The sequence below is a fragment of the Chiloscyllium plagiosum genome, chromosome 2 (genome assembly GCF_004010195.1).
Source record: "Chiloscyllium plagiosum isolate BGI_BamShark_2017 chromosome 2, ASM401019v2, whole genome shotgun sequence".
NCBI classification, from domain to species: domain Eukaryota; kingdom Metazoa; phylum Chordata; class Chondrichthyes; order Orectolobiformes; family Hemiscylliidae; genus Chiloscyllium; species Chiloscyllium plagiosum.
Window position 1 is genome coordinate 56,486,196 of NC_057711.1, and position 23,598 is coordinate 56,509,793.

At 40.4% G+C, this 23,598-nt stretch overlaps 1 protein-coding gene across 1 annotated transcript in view; it reads right to left on the reverse strand.

Moving 5' to 3' along the window:
• Positions 1-23,598, reverse strand: part of LOC122559862 (solute carrier organic anion transporter family member 4C1-like) — a 174,666-nt gene that overhangs the window by 102,468 nt on the left and 48,600 nt on the right. Inside the window, exon 4 of the mRNA XM_043709986.1 lies at positions 4,274-4,370. Coding sequence (XP_043565921.1) covers positions 4,274-4,370 — 97 coding nt within the window. The remainder of the gene's footprint in view (positions 1-4,273; positions 4,371-23,598) is intronic.

Sequence of the window (23,598 nt, forward strand, 5' to 3'; positions counted from 1 at the left end):
GTTTGAGAATTCTGCAAAAGGCTCTTTTTCTGCAATCAACCCAGTGCATAAAAATTCAAGGGAATTGTTATCTTGAGAGCAGCAGCAATAAAGAGAGGCCATGTATGCAGTTCAAATTAATCTCCCCAAACCAGCATTTCAAACAGGTATGTCACTAACCCCCTGGATAAACCCAATCTTGGAAGGTCCTGATGCTCTGATAGTTGAATGTAGGTCACCATTTGCCTATACACTGCGTCTGGATAGGATAGTGTTTTCTCCCTACCTTCGTTAACCTACTGTTGTGGCCTCTATCCTACTGGCCTATGTGCAGCAGCAGGACCCTTACCTGCTTGGCTACACGCTATACATATCCCTGGACAGCCGCTCTCCACTGTCTCCTTTTCCTTTTCTCCTTCTTTCCTTCTCAGTAGAGGAACAGCCTCTCCCAGAGCTCAGAGACCCTATCAGAGATCAAGAGCTCCAGTTGCAAAATTAAAGTTATTAAACTTCACTATGTCCCTGAGCAGAGGCCCCCTTCCTACTCAGGCTGAAAACATTACCCAATTTATTCAAAAATAAAAATCAACATTAAGATGCCACTTTCACCAACTGATTCCGTAGCTATATGTGCAATGGATTAACCACTCCTGCACCACCTCCTCTTACCTGGCGTGACTCACTTCCAATATTTTCCCATGTGGCTAACAAAAACAGAAGTGGGAGACCTGAAATCATAGTCGATTAGCAGTTAACATTGATCTTTCATTTTTTTTAAAACGACAAGCGAACTTCCAAATTCAGCATCCACACACTTCTGTTTTTTGAGAGCAAGGCATCATGATATTTAATTGCTGACTTCACAGCATCCTGCCAAATTTTACCCAACAGCACAGAGAAAGTTCTATCTGATTTGCTGGTGTAAAATCTACCCTTGGGAGCAAGTGCTTTAATAGGAGGAGCCTATTCAGCCTGTTGAATCTATGCTGGCTCTCCTTTGAATAATCCAGTTTGTCTGATTTCTCCTGCTAACCCTGGAGCCTGAGGATTAATTTTGTTCAAATGCTCATCCAATTTTATTTTGAAATCTTTGATTGTTAACACTATCACCACATGGCAAATTCAAGGTTGTTGTATTCACTGGATAAAAGACATCTTCCTCACATTCCCTTGCATCTCTTGCTGTTTAAATTCTAATTTTTGTGCTATCAGCCAATGAGAACAATTTTCTTTGCTTACATTACCCAAGCCTGTTGCAATTCTGGACACTTTTGGCAAGTTTCCATGTAATCTCCTTTGCTGTAAGAAGAGCAAGGAGGAGAAAGTGAGGACTGTAGGTGCTGGAGATCAGAGCTGAAAAATATGTTGCTGGAAAAGCGCAGCAGGGCAGGCAGCATCCAAGGAGCAGGAGAATCGACGTTTCGGGCATAAGCCCTTCTTCAGGACCCTTATTCCTGAAGAAGGGCTTATGCCCAAAACATTGATGCTCCTGCTCCTTGGACGCTGCCTGACCTGCTGCGCTTTTCTAGCAACACATTTTTCAGCATGTAAGAAGAGCAATCCTAGTTTCTTTAACCTAATATTGTCGCAACATCAAACAACGATGAGTCAGAATACAGGGCTTGGTGATGTGGTGCAATGATAACAATCTCTCTCTCAAAGCCAGCAAAATAAATGAACTGATCATTGATTTCAGAAAGAAAGGAGGAGAACACGCCTCCATCTACATCAATAAAGTGAAGGCTGAGAAGGTGGAGACCATCAAGTTCCTAGGAGTGACGATAACCCGATAACCTGTCCTGGACTTTCCACATAGATGCAACGGTCAAGAAGGCACAATAATGCCTCTTCTTCCTCAGGCAGCTTAGGAAATTCAGCATGTCCATAAGGACCCTCACCAACCTTTGTACCATAGAAAACGTATTATCTGGGTGCACAATGGCCTGGTATGGCAACTGCTCTGCCATGACCGTAAGAAATTACAGAAAGTTGTGTGCATAACTCACACCATCATGGAAGCCAACATTCCATCCATGGATTCCATTTCTACTTCGTGCTGCTGCGGAAAGGCTGCCAACATCAAAGACCCATCCCAGCCCAGTAATGCTCTCCTACAACCTCTTTCATCAGTCAGAAGATACAGAAGCTTGAGCACATGCATCAACAGGTTCAAGAACAGCTTCTTCCCTGATGTTATTAGATTGCTGAATGGACTCTCTAACTTTAAGGAAAGTTGATCTTGTTAATGCTGATCTTGCTTCACACATGCCCTGTGCAGTGTAACCTATATGCCTCACTCTGTCCAAGTTTTTGTTTTAACTCTATGACCTGTACATCCTTGCGAACTATCCTCTGCCTGTACTGCTCATAAACAAAGCTTTTTACTGTACTTAGGTACCCATGACAATAAATCAAATCAATCAATTAATTTGAAATCATTTTGGTAAATCTTCTCTATATCATCTTCACAGCTCTCATATCCTTTCTTAAGTTTTATCAGAATTGACCATTGTCTAAGAATTGGAATCATACATGTTATGGACCAGGCCAGACCCCCTCAGACCCTAACTTTGCTAGTTGTTTTAAGCAGGTGTAAACTGGATATCCCAGAAGAGAATCAGCTGGTCAAATCACCTAGTTTTAAACAAAACAGAATGTATTTACAAGATTATCAAACAGAACACAAACAAAAAGATACCAAAATACAGAATAATGTATCCTATCCAAAAACCCAAACGATTATCCCAACTTAATGATGCCGTTGCAAATACATGCAACAATTCCCATAAACACTCCTTGGCAAAAAAGGTAAAATCAAGCACAAGTTCGTGCAGGATAGAAGTCAGAGAGGGAGTACCAGCCTGGACCTGCTTCTTTTGGTCCTGCAGCTTTTTTCACACTGCTGTTAAAAACCAAACCAAACCACAGAAAAGCTGAGCTGGGGGAACTGATCACTCGCCTTGCATTGTTCAAGTCTCTCTTTTTTTTAACTTGAAAGCATTCTGCCTGAGGCAATATCAAATTGGCGTTAAAACACTTCACCCCAGAGTTTTCGGAATCTGTGTCATTTATGGTCTCGCTGAAAAAAAAATGAAGGACAGCATAACCTTGTTAAAGGAGCAGCTTTGTCACATACATCAGCTTTATAAACACTGCAGAACTTTCTTGTTTTTTGTACTCATTGTACTTTAATTATCTACTGTCTCTATTAACCACCCCCTTAAACATGTCCTGCTGCCTTCAAAAATTGATGATACATGTATATGCAGATCCTTTTTTTCCCACACATCCTTCAGGGATGCACCAACATTTTATATCACTTCTCCAAAATGCATCACCTCACACTTCTCAATAATACATTAGATCTGAACTGATGAGTGAAAGATGAAGAGCACTAACAAAACATGGATTTTATAGCATTACACAATCAATAGCCAATTAACAAATTACCAGCAATATTTTAAATGCATACATTCACATTATGCATCAAATTGTGCATATGTTAGTCATGAAGATTAAAGATAAATTCTGTTGAATCCACTCATCATCAACAAATAATGAAATCATAATACCTATATACAAAATGCATAACATATAATCATTTCCTATATAAAATGTATGAACTATCAGTATAACAAATAAATGATGTTAATTATACAACAAAAATATGCCTCCCTCCTGCTTGCTTCAGCATCAAGCTCCAACCCCATTTTGGCTCAGGTCAAGTTATATGCATGAGCCAATTTTGAAAGAAGGAAAGATTATAAATTAAGTATGTATTAAAAGAATACATGCTTGAGGCAAATTACAAATGGAAGCAATACAGAAATGAAGATTAAAAAAGAAAGAACAAATAACAGAAAATGAGAGGAACAGAAAAAGAGACTAGGAGTTGTAAAGATAATAACATGAGAAATTTATGTGTGAGAGATATAGAAGGAAAGAAGGATAAATTTTCCAATTTGTCATTGCTAAATAGTTCAAAATTCTAGTTCAGGGAAAACAGGAGGTGGACATGATAAAATGGAAGACAACAAGAAAAAGACAATGGATTGAAGAGTGGGAGACAAGCAGAGACTTAATTATGGTGCATAGTGAAATGGAATCTTTTTGAGAAATATCACAAAAAACAATTATTCACTTCAAAATAGCTGCTATAAGAGTAACCATAACAATATCACATGGAATGGCCTGGTTGCACATTTATCTTATTAAGCATCAACCTGTCATCGTCCTGATTATCAACAATTAAGCAGAGAACACAAAAACAATAAGAAAATGAAAATCCACTTACTTGGAAATTCTATTAACATCAATATAAATGTCCAGCAACTGACCACCTAAGATATATCCAAACGCAGGGCCCAGAACTGACATACCACTTCCAATACCTGTAGGTTGTGACAGCAAATGTGTTTAATTATAAAATTATACACAATAATAATTTGAAAATACCTCATTTTGTTGTGATTTAAATTGCTCCTCCCTTATAAACTGTGTCTTCAGTTGCTTGGGCCATAAGCTCTAGATTTTGCTTCGTAAGGCCCTTCATTTCATTATTGTACTCCACTGCTTTCAGACATTCCTTGAAAATTTCTAGAAATCTGCCATACGTGATTCCATATTTGATATACTGTCATGAAGCATCATTGCCTTTTCTTATGTTAAAGGTGCTATAAAAATGCAAATTGTTATTACATAGTTGGTTAGAAGTAGAGTTAGTTAGAAAGAGAGTAACCTGTCACTGAGTGCAGCCAGACATATACTGTGAACTTGAGAATTTGCTGAGTAAAGAAACGTAAAAGTCTTTTTCTAAAATCTAATTTAGTTTGCATTTAGCAGTTAATGACAATTTGTTTTCAGTCAAGATAGTTAATTAAGTTCTAGTTTGAACTAGAGTTTTTGAGCCAGCGGTACTGATGTATTGCTGTTGAATTTCAACTCGAACAAATACAGGAGGTGTTACCAAGCATACAAAGTCATAAAGTAGGAAGAGAATAACTTGTCGCTAGGTGCAATGACTCATTGTATATAATTTGGGGGAGTAAGGAAATTTGGTGCATAAAGGGAGGAGATCCAGTCTAAATATCAGGCAGATTAAAAATTGAAAAAGATTCAGCAGCAATAAAATGTTACAAGTGAATAACTGGTGAGTATTACATTTGTCCTTGACATAGCAGTAAAGCTTTTAAGTACACTCTAAACCTCAACCTGAGCTACAAACCTTCACAAACCTTGCAGCTTTTAAGTATTTTAAGCTTTTAGTAGTAAAGCATATTAGGTATAGTCGAATTTATCAGTATTGGTAAAGTTTATTAATAGTATAATGTTTATTAGTTTTGGCAAGGCTTACTAACAATAGAAAATAAATGGCAGGCTTTTCTGACATTACATCTTGAGCTATGAGGGATCTGCATGATATAGATAGCCATTTGCAGCAGAAAAGCAGCAACCTGAACTTTGATTTTGGGAATGTGAATAGGAGCTAGTGTCACTAAATGATTTGGATGTGAACATAGGAGGTATAGTTACAAAGTTGGCAAATGACACCAAACGTGGAGGTGGAGTGGACAGTGAAGAAGGTTATCTCAGAGTACAACGAGATCTTGGTCAGATAGGCCGTAAGAGCATAAGACCATAAGATAAAGGAGTGGAAGTAAAGCCATTCGGCCCGTCGAGTCCACTCCGCCATTCAATCATGGCTGATGGGCATTTCAAAGCCACTTACCCGCACTCTCCTCATAGCCCTTAATTCCTTGCAAGATCAAGAATTTAAGTAGAAAGCATGTTGCCAGGTTGGAGGATTTGAGCTATAGAGAGAGGCTGAAATAGGCTGGGACTGTTTTCCCTGGAGTGTCAGAGGCTGAAGGGTGACTTATAGAGGTTTATAAAATCATGAGGGGCATAGATAGGTAAATGAACAAGGTCTTTTTACCTGAGATTGGGAAGTCCAGAACTGGAGAGCATAGGTTCAGGGTGAGAGGGGAAAGATATAAAAGGAACCTAAGGGGCAATTGCTTCACACAGGGGCTGGTGCATGTATGGAATGAGCTGCCAGAGGAAATGGTGGAGGCTGGTACAATTACAGCATTTAAAAGTTATCTGGATGGTATATGAATAAGAAGGGTTTAGAGGGAAATGGGACGAGATTAGGTTAAGATATCTGGTCGGCTTGGATGAGTTGAACTGAAAGGTCTGTTTCCATGCTGCACATCTCTATGACTCCAAGACTCTTTGTTGATAGAATATTTATTGACATAAGCCCACAGTTTAAGAGTATGCAGATGAGAGGGAAGGATTGACTACCGGAAAATCAAAGAGGAAAAGGCATGTAGTATAGGAGGCCTCTGAATGCATCCCACTCTCCAATCAATTGCAAGAGTTGATTTGATAGTAAGGGAAATAGATAGATGTTATTGTGGCTGCCGAAATAAGTCAAGATGATTCTTGCCTCTCTAGTGCCAGGGTCAGGGTCTTCACTGAATAGCTGTAGAGCACTATGAGGAAAGAGGGTGAATAGTCAGCAGTTGTAGTCCCCAGTGGCATGACCAACATACAGTTAATAATGTATCTGGTATACTAAGCTTTATTAATGTATCCAGTACTAAGTGCCATTCTTTACAGGTGAAAACTGCCTCTCTCAAAGAGTCATGAATCTATAGAATTCACTGTTTCAGAGTGCAAGGGATGACAGGACACTGAGTAATTTTAAGGAGAAGACAGAGGGCATAGCCTGAGGGTGAAGGGATGACACTTTAGAACTGAGATGAGGAGGAATTTCTTTCAGCTGGAGGGTGGTGAATCTCTGCAACTCACTGCTGCAGAGGGGTGTGAAGGCCAAGTCATTGCATGTATCTAAGACAGAGATAGATAGGTTCTTGATGGATAAGAGTTCCAGGGAGAAGGCAGGAGAATGGATTTGAGAACCATATCAACCCTGATCGAATGGCAGAGCAGACTCGATGGGTCGAAAAGCCTAATTCTGCTCCTATGTCTTACAGTCTTATGTCCTGCTCAGATAGGAAGACTGAGAAATCCTTTAATCTCTCTGTCATTCAGAACCAAGAATGTCCTCGACTAAGTAGAAAGGTATGTTTAAAACTGAGATTGGTCTGATGAGATGACTGATGCTGAACTAAGGATTGAATTTCAAAGCAAATTTCCAAAATGGTTCTCAGGGCTGAGAAAATTATAGGTCAAATATCACACTACCCTGTGAGATGATGCTCACCAATTTGCTTATTCATGTTACGACAACTCCCTCTCTGCATATTCTTGAACAAAGTTAATGATGAAATAAAGGTACATCAATAAGGATTAATAATCTTACCAGTTACCATGCTAACAAGATGATGTTTTGGTGCGGTTATGGTCCTAAAATTAAATGTCTCCATAATGGTCTGCATAGGTTTAATTAAATTTAACAAAGCAGTGCACTGTGAGACTTGCCCAATGGGCTTATGGATGAAATTCCTTCAGCGTGATTCAGACAAATTGAGTGAGTGGGAACATACACGACAGATGTAGCATCATGTGGATAAATGGGAACTTACTGAAATAGATTGGCTGACTATTAATTAAATGGTGATAAATTAGGATATGTTGGTGTACAAAGGCACCTGGGTGTCTTTGTCCAGTGGTGGAGGCAAACCAGTAATGCTGTGAGCAGTTTTGAATGCAAATGGTAAATTGGTCTCCATTAAAGGAGGATTTCTGCAAGGATGCCTTGATGTTTTTGAACAGGATCTTGATGCTATCGCATCTGCAGTACTATGTGCAATTTTGATCTCCTTAACCGAAGAAAAGATGTACTTCTCATAGAGGGAATACAGTGAAGGTTCACCAGGCTGGTTCTGAGGATGATAAGTTTGTCATATGAGGAGAGGTGGGTTGTAGGCCTGTATTCATTAAAGTTTAGAAGATTGAGTGAGGACCTCATTGAAATGTATACAATTCTGATAGAGGTGGACATACTACATGCAAGTATGATGGTTCCCCTGGCAGCGGGGAGGGGTCTAGGTCAAGGGGTCACAGTCTCTGAATTCAAAGTCGACCAATTTGAACTGAGATGAGAAATTCCTTCACTTAAAGGGTGGTGAACCAGTGGAACTCTCTCCCAAGTAAGACAGTGGAAGACAAGTCATTGAATATATTTAAGAAATAAATAAATAGGTTTCTGGACACTAAAGACATCAAGATGGAAGAAGATGCTGGACCAGAAAAAGTTTTGAAAAGATTAATTAACTTTTGGAATTTTCAGAAATCTTAACACTGTGAATTTACTGATTATAGTGTAGGCACAAGCATTGTCTCCAGGAGGCAGCAGTTTCAAGTGCAGCAAGGTGGCAAACATAGATCAGCTTTATTATGTGTCTAGATTATTAACTGACACAGAACAGCATTAAACAATGATAGATAAAATAAGTTTTAACAGTCAAATAAGTGTGTGAAAAAATTTTATTATGTACTCAGATTACATTTGAGTGAACATGAAATAAATTGGTAACATGGCATTCAGAATTCAACAGTTCAAATTAAGGCTTATGAAGTATGATTCAATCACTGAATATGTACAGGGCAAGTATCAAATAATAGATGCACTCTCAGGGATACTATCAACTGGAAGTGAACAGTTAATCAAGTATGTTGAAGCCTGTACATTCTCAATCACTCAGAACTTTGTACCTACTGAAAGAAAGTTTCAGGAGGAAAGACAGGCCAGGAATACGATGAAGAATGTATTCAAGACTGAAAATATTGTCTGGATGAAAGGCCAAACTATGTATCCAAATATCCAATATTATGTCAGTACTTTAAACAATGTGAACACCTCATGATTATTGATGACTCAATAGCCTTCCATGAGAAATTAGTTTCACAGACAGCACTTTGTCTTCATATTCTCCTAAAACTTTGCATTTTGGAAAAACTCAGTTTATAGAAACTATCGTTAACTACAATAAAAGTGCTGTAAATAGCCAAGAATAAAAATAATCACTCTTCTTTTCCATCAAACAATGCAAACATCAGAGCATGGATTTCTTTGAGATCAATGAAAATATTGAATTATTAATTGATGCTTATAATGGATTGAACTTAACCACTTGCGTACATTTGCAAACACAATAATTCAATTTATTAAAATAATTTACTTCTTACTTGGGATTCCAAACATTGCAGTGCTCCACAATTTGCAAATAAGCAATGTCAAAATTTTAGATGAAAATATGACTTTGTTTTTGTTACCTGTTACCCTCACTATCCCTTTTTTATTATTTGTTTAAGGGAATGTGGGCATCACTGGACATGATTTTGAAAACCTCTATCAAATATCCTCTCAGCTGTCTTCTTTCTTTCTAAAGAGAAGGATCTCAACTTCTTCAATCTATCTTCGTAACTGAAGCATCTCATTTCTGGAATCATTCTTGTAAATTGCTTCTGCACTCTTTTCAAAACATTTGGATCTTTCCTACAATGTGACACCCACAAATGTACATAATACTCCAAGTGAGTTCTAACTGGCATTTTATATAAGTTCAATATTGCCTCCTTGCTCTTGTACTCTATGTCCTTATTAATAAAGCCAAGAACACTACATGTTGAAGGAGCAAGTAATTTAGAAGACAAATTGACTTTAAAAATAGAGAAATCTTGTTACAACTGTACAGGGTGTTGGTGAAGCTGCATCTGGTGCCCTGTACAGTTCTGGTCCCTGTATTTAAGAAAGGATATATTGGTATTGGAGGCAGTACAAAAGGCATTACAAAAGTGAAAGGGCTGATTCATCGAGATTGGACTCACTGGTTAGATTTTGTTCATTAGAGTTTAGAGAATGAGGAGACAGTGAGGTCTGCAGATGATGGAGATCAGAGTTGGGAGTGAGTTGCTGGAAAAGCACAGCAGGTCAGGCAGCATCTGAAGAGCGGGAAAATCAACATTTCGGGCCAGAGCCCTTCATCAGGAACGAGAGTGCAGAGATAAATGGGAGGGGGAATAGGGCTGGGGAGAAGGTAGCTGAGAGATGTGGGTAAAGGTGATAAGTCAGAGAGGAGGGTGGAGCAGATAGGCAGGAAGGAAGATTGACAAGTGGGACAGGTCATGAGGATGGTACTGAGCTGGAAGGTTGGAACTGGGTAAGGTGGAGGGAGGGGAAATGAGGAAACTGGTGAAGTCCACATTGATGCCCTGGGGTTAAAGGATCCCGAGGCGGAAGATAAGGCATTCTTCGTCCAGGCGTTAGGTGGTATGGAGTGGCGATGGATGAGGCCCAGGATCTCGCATGCCCTCGGCAGAATGGGAGGAGGAGTTGAAATGTTCAGCCACGGGGCAGTGGAGTTGGTTGGTGCAGGTATCCTGGAGAATGAAGGGTGATCTTGTTCAAATATACAAAGTTCTCAGGGGTTTGACAGGATAGATGTTGAGGGCTATTAGGAGTTGGGATAAAAGAGAAGTTCAGGCCTGAGGCAGATCAGTCATGATCTTATAAAATAATGTTAAAAATCACACAACACCTGGTTATAGTCCAGCAAGTTTATTTGGAAGCACAAGCTTTCAGTGCGCCGCTCCTTCATCAGGTGGTTGTGGAGAACAAGATCATGATTACAGAATTTATAGCCAAAGGAGTCCAGTGTCATGGAAATGTGATACATTAAACAATTTTAGATCAAATCTTTCATCTTTTAGAATTTGATATGCTGGTTTCTGTTCTTTGATATGTAAATTCCAGAACTTCTTTTAAATTACGTTCTCAAGATGGCTCAGCTTTTCTGATAATAGGTGTGAAGTCTGTCTGTGTCCAATTGTTGAGTCAGACGTGCCACAGCATGAAATTGTAATAACCTCCTCAGGAGACAGACATGGGCTAAAACAGAAAGGATACCGTTCGTTGTCCAGTACTTCCCTGCAGCCGAACGACTACGCCATATTCTTCACAGCCTTCAACACATTATTGAAGAGGATGAGCACCTCACCAAGACCTATCCCACACCTCCACTTCCCATCTTTAAACAACCACCAAACCTTAAACAGATCATTGTTCGCAACAAACTGCCCAGCCTTCAGTACAATGTTACAACCCTGCTATGGTGGCCGCTGCAAGAAGTGTCAAGAGTATTGACATGGGTAACATCATTACATGTGGGGACATCTCCCACCACATACGCGGTGAGTACTATGTGACTCAGCCAATGTAGTCTATCTCATACGCTACAGGCAAGGATGCCCTGAGGCATGGTACATTGGCGATACCAAACAGACGCTATGACAGCAGATGAATGAATACTACGCAACAATCACCAGACAGGAGTGTTCCCTCCCAATCAGGGAACACTTCAGCGGTCCAGAACATTCAGCCTCGGACCTTCGGGTGACCATACTCCAAGGCGGACTTCGGGACAAGAAACAATGCAGAGTGGCTGAGCAGAAGCTGATAGTAAAGTTCGGTCCTCATCGGAATGGTCTCAACTCATGTCACACCACAGCTGACCCCACTGCACTAAACACACACACACACACACAAACACACACACTCTCTCTCATAAGCACACGCATTCACAACTACACATGCACCCTCTCACAGACACATACCTCATCACACTCACACACACAATTACCAAGCTTACATACATAGGCTTATACACACACTCTATCATGTGCACTCACACCCACAAGCACACACTCCCACACACACACACTCTGCTGCTCCAACACATGCACACATATAAGTTTATGGCTTATATGTGTGCTCCAATTTGTGGTCTGATTCACTGTGGCAATGGAGGAGGCCGAGATTGCCATGTCAGAGATGGAATGGGAAGGACAATTGAAATAGGCGGTAACTGGGAGGTCAGGCTGGCCCTTACTGGCCCAGCTGAGATGCTCAGCGAAACATGCCCTTAATTTGTGTTTGGTCTCACCGATGTAGTGAACAAAGTTCAGGAACACACCGTAAACTCGGTTGGAGGAAAGGCAGGTGAACCTCTGTCTCACCTGGAAGGACTTTTTGGGCCCTGGATGGTGGTGAAGGGGATGGTTTGCTCGCAGGTTTATCTTCTTCTATGGTGACAGGGGAAGGTGCCAGGGTATTTGGTGGGGTTTTTGGTGAGGGTGGCGCAAACCAAGGAGTGGCGAAGGGAATGGTCCTTTGGGGTTGAGAGCAACAGGTGTTCACGTGGTGGGGTCGGATTGGAGTTGGCGGAAGTGTTTGAGGATGATACGTTGGATACATAGATTAATGGGGTGGAATATGAAGACAAGGAGGACCCTCTCTTTGTTATGTTTGGAGTTTAGAGCAATGGAATGGTGGAGGTGCCGTGTAGAGTTGTCTGGATGACAAAGGAGGGAAAAGCACATTGACTAAAATAGGTGGACATCTGGGAGATAGAGATGAACACAGAGTGGTCAAGGAAGGGGAGGGAAGTGTCCGAGAGAGACTACGTGAATTTATGGTTAGGGTGGCATTGACTTTGCCAATAGTTTCCACTTGGTTCACCTCAGCTACCTCTCTCCCGTTCCTTGACTTCTCCATTTCCAACTCTAATGACAGCTTATGGACTGACATTTATGACAAACCCACAAATTCCCACCCATATCATGCAAAAACTCCAACCTGTTTTCCCAAGTCCTCCGTCTCCGTCGCAACTGCTCTGATGTCCAACTCCCAAGCATTCCAGATGTTCACCTATTTTAAACAATATTCTTTCCCCTCCTGTTATCCAGGCATCCCTTCACTGCATCTCTCCATTCCCTGCTCCATTGCTCTAAACCCTGCCCCATCCAAACATAATAAAGACAGGGACCCCCCCCTTGACCTCACTTTCCGCCCCACCAGTCTACACATCCAATATCATCCTCAAACACTTACACCAACTTCAACTAGACCCCACCACCAAGAACATTTTCCCCTCCCCACCCCTCTCTGCCTTCTGCAAGGGCCGTTCCCTTCACCACTCCCTACTTATTCCCCCCGGAACTCTACAGTATCTTCCCCTGCAACCGTAAAAGATGCAAAACCTGCTAGCACACCATCCCCCTCACCTCCATCCAAGGCCCCAAACAGTCCTTCCAGGTGAGACAAAGGTCCACCTGCCTCTCCTCCAACTCAATTTATTGTGTCCGATGCTCCCAATGTGGTCTTCTCTACATCGGTGAGATCAAACGTAAACTCGGGGTATATTTTGCCAAGCATCTCAGCCGGGCCCATTTCAATTCCTCTTCCCATTCCCTCTCCGACATGACCATTCTCGGTCTCCTCCACTGCCACAGTGAATCAGATCGCAAATTAGAGGAATAATACCTTATCTTCTACCTGGACAAGGTCGTACGTACCACCTATATTCACCTATCACCACCTCACCACTCTGCCCCTCTCCCCACCCATAACCCATCTCCCCACCCTTTCTTTATCTGCAATTCCCCCTACCCCCCGGAACTATTCCTGAGGAAGGATTGTACCTGTACCATCAGACTTCTCCATCTCCTACTGCTATCTGTCTTGCTGTGTTCTTCCAGCCTCCTGCTTGTCTACTTTTGATTCCAGCACCTGCAGTCTTTTTGACTTTAACTAAGTTTATAGAATGGCGGGCAAGCTTGAGAGCCTGAATAATCTACTCCTGGTAGTATTTCTTATATTCTAATGTTCCTATGCATTTGCTGTTCTTGTCCTTCTTGATGGCAGAGGTTGCTAGTTTGGAAGGTGCAGTTGAAGGAGCTTTGCTGCACTGTATATTGTAGATGCACATACTGCCTCCACTATAGGTCGGTGGCTAAAGGACTAGATAGTCAAGGTGGTGGACAGGAGCCAATCAAGCAAATGGCAAAAGGGCAAAAAATGGCTTAAGCTTCATTGAAGAAACACAAAGACCTCAAACTTGCTTTTCTTGTAATCCCTTGTTACAGTGGACGTTTCAGCACTCTACATCAGCAACTCCCATGACTATGGCATCACTACAATAGCCTCAGCACTCAATACCAACAACTGCCAGGCACCATCCTACAACTCATTCATTTCATTCTCAACCACAACGTCTTAATATTTGACAACCAGTTCTTCATCCAGACATACAGAACGGCCATGGGGACCAAGTTTGCACCCCAATATGCCAAGATTTTCATGCACAAATTCGAACAAGACCTCTTCTCTTTGCAGGACCTCCAATGAACACTATATACCAGATATATTGATGACACTTTTCTTCCTCTGGACCCACGGCGAGGAATCACTGTAAAAACTACATAGTGATATCAACAAATTTTATCCCACCATCAGAATTCCATGGACTACTCTTTAGTATCTGTCTCATTCTTGGACAAACGCATCTCCATCAAGGATGGACACGTCAGTACCTCACTCTACCACAAACCCAAGGATAACCTCACAATGCTACACTACTCGTGCTTCCACCCTAAACATATTAAAACAGCCATCTCCTACAGACAAGCTGCACGCATACACAGGGTCTGTTCAGATGAGGAGGAATTTGAAGGTGCTGAAGGATGCTCTCATAAGAACAGGATTTGATGCTCAACTCATTGACCGCCAGTTCCGATATGCCATAGTGAGAAACTGTAATGGCCTCCTCAGGAGACAGACATGGGATATGACCGATAGGGTACCCTTCGTTGTCCAGTACTTTCCAAGAGCAGAGAAACTACGCCATGTTCTTTGTAGCCTGCAACAAATTATCAATGAGGATCAGCACCCCACCAAGATCTTCCCTACAATTCTACTTCTCACCTTCAAACAACTGCCAAACCTTATACAGACCATTGTTTGCAGCAAACTGCCCAGCCTTCAAGACAACGTCGACCACAACACCATACAATCCTGTCATGGCAACCACTGCAAGCCATATCATAGTTTCACGTGGGAACACCACCCGCCACGTGCGTTGCAGGTACACATGTGCCTCGGTCAACATTGTCTATCTCATATGCTGCTACCAAGGCTATCCCGGGGCATGGAATATTGGTGAGACCAAGCAGACGCTATGGCAATGGATGAACGGACACTGTGCAACAATTACCAGACAGGGATGTTCCTTCCCAGTCGGGGAACACTTCAGCAGTCAAGGCCATTTGGCCTCAGGTCTTCAGGTGACTGTCCTCCAAGGCGGACTTTGGGATATGCAACAATACCAAGCAGAGGCTGATAGCCAAGTTCTGTAGCTATGTGCATGGCCTCAACCGAGTTCTTGGGTTCATGTCACACTACAGGTGACCCCACTACACTAAATACTCACACATACATGCACATATATACACACACTTTTACACATGATCACACTCACACAGACCCTCTCTCATACAAATGCTCACACACTCACATGCACACCCTCTCACAGGCATATACTCCATCACACTCAATCAAGCACAGACACACATACACTCTCTCACTCTCTCTCTCTCTCCCTCACACACATCCACATATAAGTTTACGGGGTGAATTTGCATTTGCAGATTTGTATTTGCAGATACATTCCGTTTTGTTCAAAAAGCACACAAACCATTGGCAATCAGTCCATGTCACGTTTTATTTATTCCTACTTTGGAAAGAGAACCAGTCTGACTCAGACAGGAATACAGACTCTAACCTCACACCTTTAATGCATTGTCTGAGCTGAGATGTCACCTTTCTTTTATATAAAACCTTGAGTTATCTTGGGATTGTGACCTGAAAGAAGTTCTGGTACTTACATACGAATGAATCGAAACCTGCAACCCAATTCTAAGTGATTAAAGACTTAGCAGCAATCTAGATTTGTTCAATACATCGTATCAGTTGTACGACACTTTGATCTTTTACTAAATATTCTATGCCGTATTATCCTGCCCCACTCGTTACCTGACAAAGGAGCAGTGCTCCAAAAGCTTGTACTTCCAAATAAACCTGTCGAACCGTAACTAAGTATTGTGTGATTTTTGATTTTGCTTTTATGAATTATTGATCTTCACGCCTAAAGAATGGTTTGTCAAACAGGTACAAGATTAAGAACACTGCTTCCATCTCTGTCACATGTATTAAAATGTGATGGTGAATGACTACAGAAGGGTACAACAATGATAGAAAGAACAAAAAGATAAGAAGCTTAAAACTCCATTAATGGACACATAGCACAAGAATTGCTGGAGCTAATATTCAGGAAGTGAAAAGATGTCAGGCCCCAACAAACAGAAGTTACAGATACTGAAAATTATCTCAAATTAAATCATATATGATTCAGATGGAATACGATACCACAAGGTGAAACAACACTGCACTAACATTATTGAACAGGAAGCCAATAGAAACATGGAGGCTCAGAAGAACAAAGCTCAATAAACAGGATAAGACAAATCACATCAACACAATGAACCATACAGAATATCCTTGACATCAAAATGATATCATAGAAATATCAGGGGGACTGGTCAAACCACCAGAGAGGCTATCCTGTAAAGGCTGAAAGTTTGCAGAGGGAGATCCAATGAATGTAAATATGATAGGAAAAAGACTTGGGAAATGTAGAGTCATGAGGTTAGCATCAGAATATAACTGATGCCAGAGTCACATGAGATGGTAGTGATCAAGAAGGTAGCAGATGCTCCAATTTTATGAAGAGAATATGTGATATTCTATCTGTAAACAATGAGCTTTTGTGTAAAAAGACTATGGACTAAGTAGTATACTTTTGGGTGAATAAATAATCCTAAACTTAGAACACACGACAATATAACAGCGTTTTTGTATGTGTAAATGTATATAAATAGTACATGTAATATATATAAATGGTTTACAATAGTTAGCCATTGAGGAAATTGTTTTCTGCATAATGTGAAACATAATTATACATAATTTCTTTATGAGCAATTAAAATTTTTCTGCACACAAAATTAGTTTTTGCCCCTTGCTATTTTGAAAAAATACGACAATTTCAAAAGACACAATCTTCAAAAAAAAGTTACTAGGTGTTGGAGCTGCCCATGGCTGAAGAGAATTGATAGCCGAGGCGGTTGTTTACACAGTCAGAATCATAGCCTTCATATACCTAGCAACTAGACAGGATAATGAAGTGCCTAATAGTGAGACAGGGAAAACATGCTATTTAGCAAAGTGTAGAAAATAAAGTCTGACCATAATTAAAGGCTTTTTAAAGTAATTGTCATTACATATTATGCATGTAGATTTACTGAAATGATAAGAACAGCTAACAAACTAAAGAAATTTAACTGAATTCCTTTAGACAAATGGCTGTAACTAGTAGCTCCATCCCATCAGCTAAGGGGATTGAAGGACAAATGGTGTAAACACTAAGAACTGAATGACGTACAACAAAGAGTATAAACAGATATCCTCGTGAAAGGACACTAAAAAACATACAGCATTGTAAGGGGGCAAATGCAAAACATTACATAATCATTATGACATTAGGAAAATAAACAATTGCAGTTTCACAAGGTAACAAAAAGCACCTACACAGAATGATGCTGCTGGCACGTGTCTGAGGAGGGGATGTCAATGTTGCACGTAATCATTGTAGTGCGGAATATATAAATATCCGGTACTTTATTGGGAACTGGTGAGTGTCTTGCAGTCTCTTGCCAGTGATCTCTCCCAGCCTGCGTTGGTAAGGAGTTCTAAATAAAGAGCAATTTGTGCAGCTGAACATGGGACTCAGACTGCTCTTTAAAATCTCTGTCCCCCAATTGGCACTGCGAGCAGGGTACTACACTTGTCTGCGACCGGTTGTGTAGGTCCTAATTGGGTGAGTATGTTGAACATTTCTATCCTATACAAATGCAGTAGTCAGTCCCAGCTGTAAGTTGTGGTACTAAAGTAACTAAGGGAGAGATTGGAATTGTGCTGTGTGAGATGGACCATGATTGGGTCCTAGTTCATTTCGGGAATAATAGAGAGGCCTACAGTTGCGCAGTAAAATCCACACTGGGTACAGGAAAGAGCCCTACAGCAGGACAGTGACCCTAGTCCACCCCAGGGATGGTATAGAACCCCACAGGTAGAGGGACAGGGACAGGGAGATTAGAGTCTGTACAGAAAATTAAGGAGGATTAAGAAAAGAAGAAACCTCACACCACTTTAAAGCTGTTTAATGAGTCAGAAGCTGTGTCCATGTAAAATGTTCAAGAAGGAGAAAGGACAGGAGGAAGATCAAGGGTGAAGTTCCCTGATACATTGACTGGAAAGCAGAATGCTGTCCCTACCACTATACCAAGACTGAAACATTCTGTGCCAACAGCCTGTTTATCCTCTACTATTGGTAAATCATCCCCAATGATCATGGTTGTATAGCTTTTTTATCTATCCAACTAATGTATCACAGTAGTAACTGTTTAATTGGCTTTGTTTTGCAAACTGTGAGAAGCAGCAGTCTTTAATGGAGGTTATCACATCACTGACATATTCAAAAATGCGACTTGTTGATAGTTAAATGGAACAGTTAGGATCATCAACAACGGGAGCTGTACTGGAAATTGCAGAAATATGCAGTGACAATGTGTCCTTGATTGGCTTTTGAAAGAGGTTACAAAAGCAGTTACCGAATTAAAAACTATCCACAATAGGTAAGCCCACAGTGCCCATTTGTATGCTTTACAGTTGGATGAAGAAAATAAAAATCTGCTGAAATTGGTAAAAGAGCTGCAAGGTAAAAATGATTATCAATATGAATGATTTGGATGTGAATATAAGGAGCACGGTTAGTAAGTGTGCAGGTTATACCAAAATAAGTGGTGCAGTGGACAGTGAAGTTTATTTCAGAGTACAGTGGGACCTTGACCGGATGGGCCAATGGGCTGAGGAGTGGCAGATGGGAGTTTAATTTCAGTAAATCTGAGGTGCTGCTTTTGGATTAGGCAAACCAGGGCAAGGATTATACAGTTAATTGCCGGGCCCTAGGGAGTGTTGTCAAATAAACAGACCTATGGGTGCAAGTACATAATTCTTTGAAAGTGGGGTCATAGGTTGACAGAGTGATGAAGAAAGCATTTAGCATGCTTGCTTTCATTGATGAGAATATGGAGTATAGGAGTTGAGAAAAAAATGCTGTGGCTGTGCAGGACATTGGTGAGACCACTTTCAGAATACTGCGTACAACTCTTGTCATCCTTCTGCAGGAAGAATGTTGTTAAACTTGAGAGGGTGCAGGAAAGATTTACAAGAATGTTGCTAGGACTGAGGCTAAATAGGCTGGGGATTTTTTCTCTGGAACATCAGAAGATGTTTTATAGAAGTTTATAAAATCATTATGAGCATGGGTAAAATGAATAGCCCAGATCTTTTTCCTACGGTGGGGGAATCCAAAACTAGAGAGCATAGGTTAAGGTGAGACGGGAAAGATTTAAATAGGATCTGAGGGATAACTTTTTCACACAGAGGGTGTGCGTGTAAGGAACGAGCTGCCAGAGGAAGTGGTGGAGGTGGGTACAATTACAACATTGAAAAGGCACCTGGATGGGTATATGAATAGGAAGAGTTTATAAAGACATAGGCCAAATGCTAGCAAATGGGACTAGGTCAACTTGGGATGTCTGGACAGTGCAGACAAGTTGGACCGTAGGGTTTTTTTTCGGTGCTCTTTGACTCTATAACTCTACAACAGGAAATCACCGTACCTACTGTACGAGGAAAAGGGTACATGTAGACCCAATATTGCAACTGGAAGAATTGGATATTGATTTTGAAACTAAAGATGAAATGGACCTCATATAACACCAAAAATCAAAAGATGCCCAGCCAAAATCTGTAAACAAACAGCAACTGCGGCTATTATCTTGCAAAACCTTGAGAATATCATCGACAGTATTGCCCCATTTCACCTGTGTAGTGAGACAAAGCTGGTGTGCAATGTTACCTATGAGCCAAAAAGGGTGGACAAAGGAGTAGAATCCTTAAGCACAGTTGAGAAGAGATCTACAAGTCCTTCAACTTCAGTGAAGTTAAAGAATTCTATCAAACTGGGCAGCACTGTGGCTCAGTAGTTAGCACTGGTGCCTCACAGCGCCAGGGACCCGGGTTCAGTTCCCATTTCGGGCAACTGTCTGTGTGGAGTTTGCACATTCTCCCCGTGTCTGCGTGAGTTTCCTCCGGGTGCTCTGGTTTCCTCCCACTGTCCAAAGATGTGCAGGTCAGGTGAATTGGCCATGCTAAATTGTCTGTGATGTTAGGTGCATTAGTCAGGGTTAAATGTAGGGGAATGGGTCTGGGTGGGTTGCTCTTCAGAGGGTCGGTGTGGACTCGTTGGGCCGAAGGGCCTATTTCCACACTGAAGGTAATCTAATCCCTCTGTGAAAATTGGATTGCAATTACAGAGAGTTACCATGACAGTTACTTTTGACTGAAATCAGCACCGAAATAGGGAGTAGTTTGAAAACATCATAGATTCAAGACTTTCAAATCTTATTTCATTGAAAAGTTTAAATAGTTTTTTTTATGCCGCTGTAGAAAAGATGTTGTCGACAAAAAATGGTTCAGCTTGTTCTCAAAAGCATAGATAAATGATTTTGGAAGTCATCCAATTTGAACTCTGAATTTTGGAATGAGAATTGTTTTGTCCATATACCTTCTTCAAAAATATTTTCTTTAAGATAATACAAATTTAAAAAGCCAGTTTGAGATTATTAAAAGATTTTCTAACTGTTTTTTGAACTGAATACGTGAAAGTATTAAGATCACCTGGTGACTTGCACTCTGTCCTTTCTGAGACCAGCAGAGCCAACTCTTCCTGCTGGCAGTTTTAAATTATCTCAAACACCTTATGGTGAGATTTGTGATTCTGGGTATAATTAACCCAGTGCCAATGGATTTTGCTTGTCATTTCTGAATAGGTTTCAAGAACATAGCAAGAGAGCTGGAAGTCTTGTGGAGGTAAAGTCCTTGAAATCAGGAGAATCCTAAACTGACTACAATCACTGGAACCCCTAAATATAAGAGCACTATTTAAAATCACCAGACCAGGATGTAATTGCTTCTGAAATTGGGACTGATAAAATTACTTGACACAAGTAACTAATTCAAACATAACCTGAATCTTAAAGGGCAAATAAATTTAAATCTCTAAATGTTAATTTAAAACAATAGCCAATGGAAACAATCTAGGTGGCTTTAATTTGTATCAGAAAAAAATGGAATAGATTGTCTTGGAAGAAATTAATTGAAGCCAATTGGCCAAAAACACTACAGAAGCTGTACACAAAAGAAACATGAGTCAGTTGTTGTCAATGTTAAATTTGGAATAATTTTGAGAAGGAAAATAAAGTATAATCTAGCAAATTACAATTGAGAACTGTGTGGACTTTTTTGTAAAAAAGACTAAACAAGCAAAATGTTGTAATGCTTGAAATCACACAGTAATCATGTTTATTTGTCTCTTTTAAGGTTATTATGAAAACGCACTTCTTTTTACTTATACTCTGGACAATAAAGTTTCTCCAGAGGTCCCGAATCAGTTACAATGGTAATTAATGGGGCCTAATTTAAAATAAAAGACCAGTAACAGAAAAAAAGTATCAAATGGAAATGGGAAAGACTCACCTTGGACGTGGTTATATCCTATGAATATATTCAATGAAATCAAAGTGTAGATCGAATTGGATAATTACCAGTTTTCTATTGAAATTATGTCAGCCTTACACTTTTTTTAAGGGAAATGAATTGGCTGATTTGCCACCATTTTGAACACGAGACCAGGCAAGGAGGATACACAGGCACCCTCCAGTGAATTTTGAACTTTTGAAAAGATCACCTAAAAGTCAAGAATGCATTGCATGATTTTGAGAGACTGTACATTGACAGTGGTGATTGTTACATCTGAAATAACTGACATGCAGGAATGCAAGGTGAAAATGCACTGAAGAACAGGCCTCAGACATGTACATCTCCTTGACAAAATGATCAGTGTGCCCTGGAGGAGCACAAAAACACAGTTTAAATGTTGAGGTACTGACACATCCATAGAGAAACTAACTTTTGGTATTGGTGAGAAGGAGGTAAAAATTAGAGATAAATAAAAACTGAAGAAATATTCACAAAGTGGATAAAAATGAAGGAAGAGTTGGAGAATCTTTTATAGAACATAGAACATAGAAGAATACAGCGCAGTACAGGCCCTTTGGCCCTCGATGTTGCGCTGATCCAAGCCCACCTAACCTACACTAGCCCACTATCCTCCATTTGCCTATCCAATGCCCGTTTAAATGCCCATAAAGAAGGAGAGTCCACCACTGCTACTGGCAGGGCATTCCATGAACTCACGACTCGCTGAGTAAAGAAATGAGACTCATTGCACGATTTATATGCACACACAAACGAACAAGCAACTAACTTAGGTTGTATAGCGACTCCTACTTCTTTACAGATGCACAATGTTCTTCATCCTTAAACTCCAAGATCTATCCCATTCCCATTGATGCAAATGTTAAGGACAGATTGAAAGTAATTGGCTGAAGAAATGAGAGTGATATGAGCAAAAATGGTTTCATGCAGCAATTGGTCAGGAGCTGGAATGAGTGGCCTCAGAGTAGGGCAGAGTGCATTCAATTCAAGCATTCAAGACGAAATGGGATTGGTCTCTGAAAGGACAGTAAGTGAAAGGCTACATGGCAAAAGCTGGGCATGGCAGGGGGTGAATAGCTCCCCAACACAGACACGTCAGACTAAGTAGCCACCTCCTGTGCTCCAACCATTGTGTGATTCAGTGATAAGTTATATGACTAGTCTTAGTGGAAATAAAGTGATTTATTTCACACTGTTTCTTCATCATTGGCTACACTCTTCACAAATACTATGACATTTGACTTCTCTCTTTTTCTCTGAAAATGCAACATCTATTCTGAAGCACTTCGCAACAGCCTGCACTACTATAGCGAGGAAAATGTTCCATATCTCTATGCTATATGATTAGTCATAATACATCAAATCTAGAGAGAAATGGCAGTGAGCAGCTATTGCAAGAATTTCTCTTTTGTGCTCAGAATTATCATGTAATTTGTTTAAAATATTGTAGTTGCCTAAAGCATGTTCACTCCAGTAGTTGGGGAACTGCAGTATAACAAAATCAAAGAGATTACTGTTCCTGTTAGAGCAGAATAACTTTGTAGAGGTACATGACAACACAATGTAATTGCTGCAAACCTATGATTTTGTTTCCAGAATTCACTTAGAACAATTCTCCAACAAAGCTATCTACTACCCATTAATGTTTGCATGTGGCTCATTCTGTTTATCAAAATTGTACATTTCTAGTGAAATTTACTGCTTTCTTCCTGTCAACAACAAAATTAACCATTGTTAGGAGTCTAAATAGCATTCTTTGTAGTACTTACTTTTGAAATGTTAGTTACAGATTATTTAGCAATCACAAGTGGAGGATGGGCTTTTTAAACCTTAGCAACTTATGATTGGCCATTTTAAGTGCCTTTCTTGCATTCAGTGGAATTGATTAAACCAAAATAAAATATAAATTGTCTATTATTTTCATCAGAAAATGTTGATAATTGGACCAGTCCAAAAGTGAATTGAACCTACCTCTGCCATACTCTCAGGCAGCTAATTCCAGCTTCCCAATCACTTGCTGCTCTAAACCATTTAGCTCATGTCACAGTTATTTCTTTAGCCAATTACTTTTG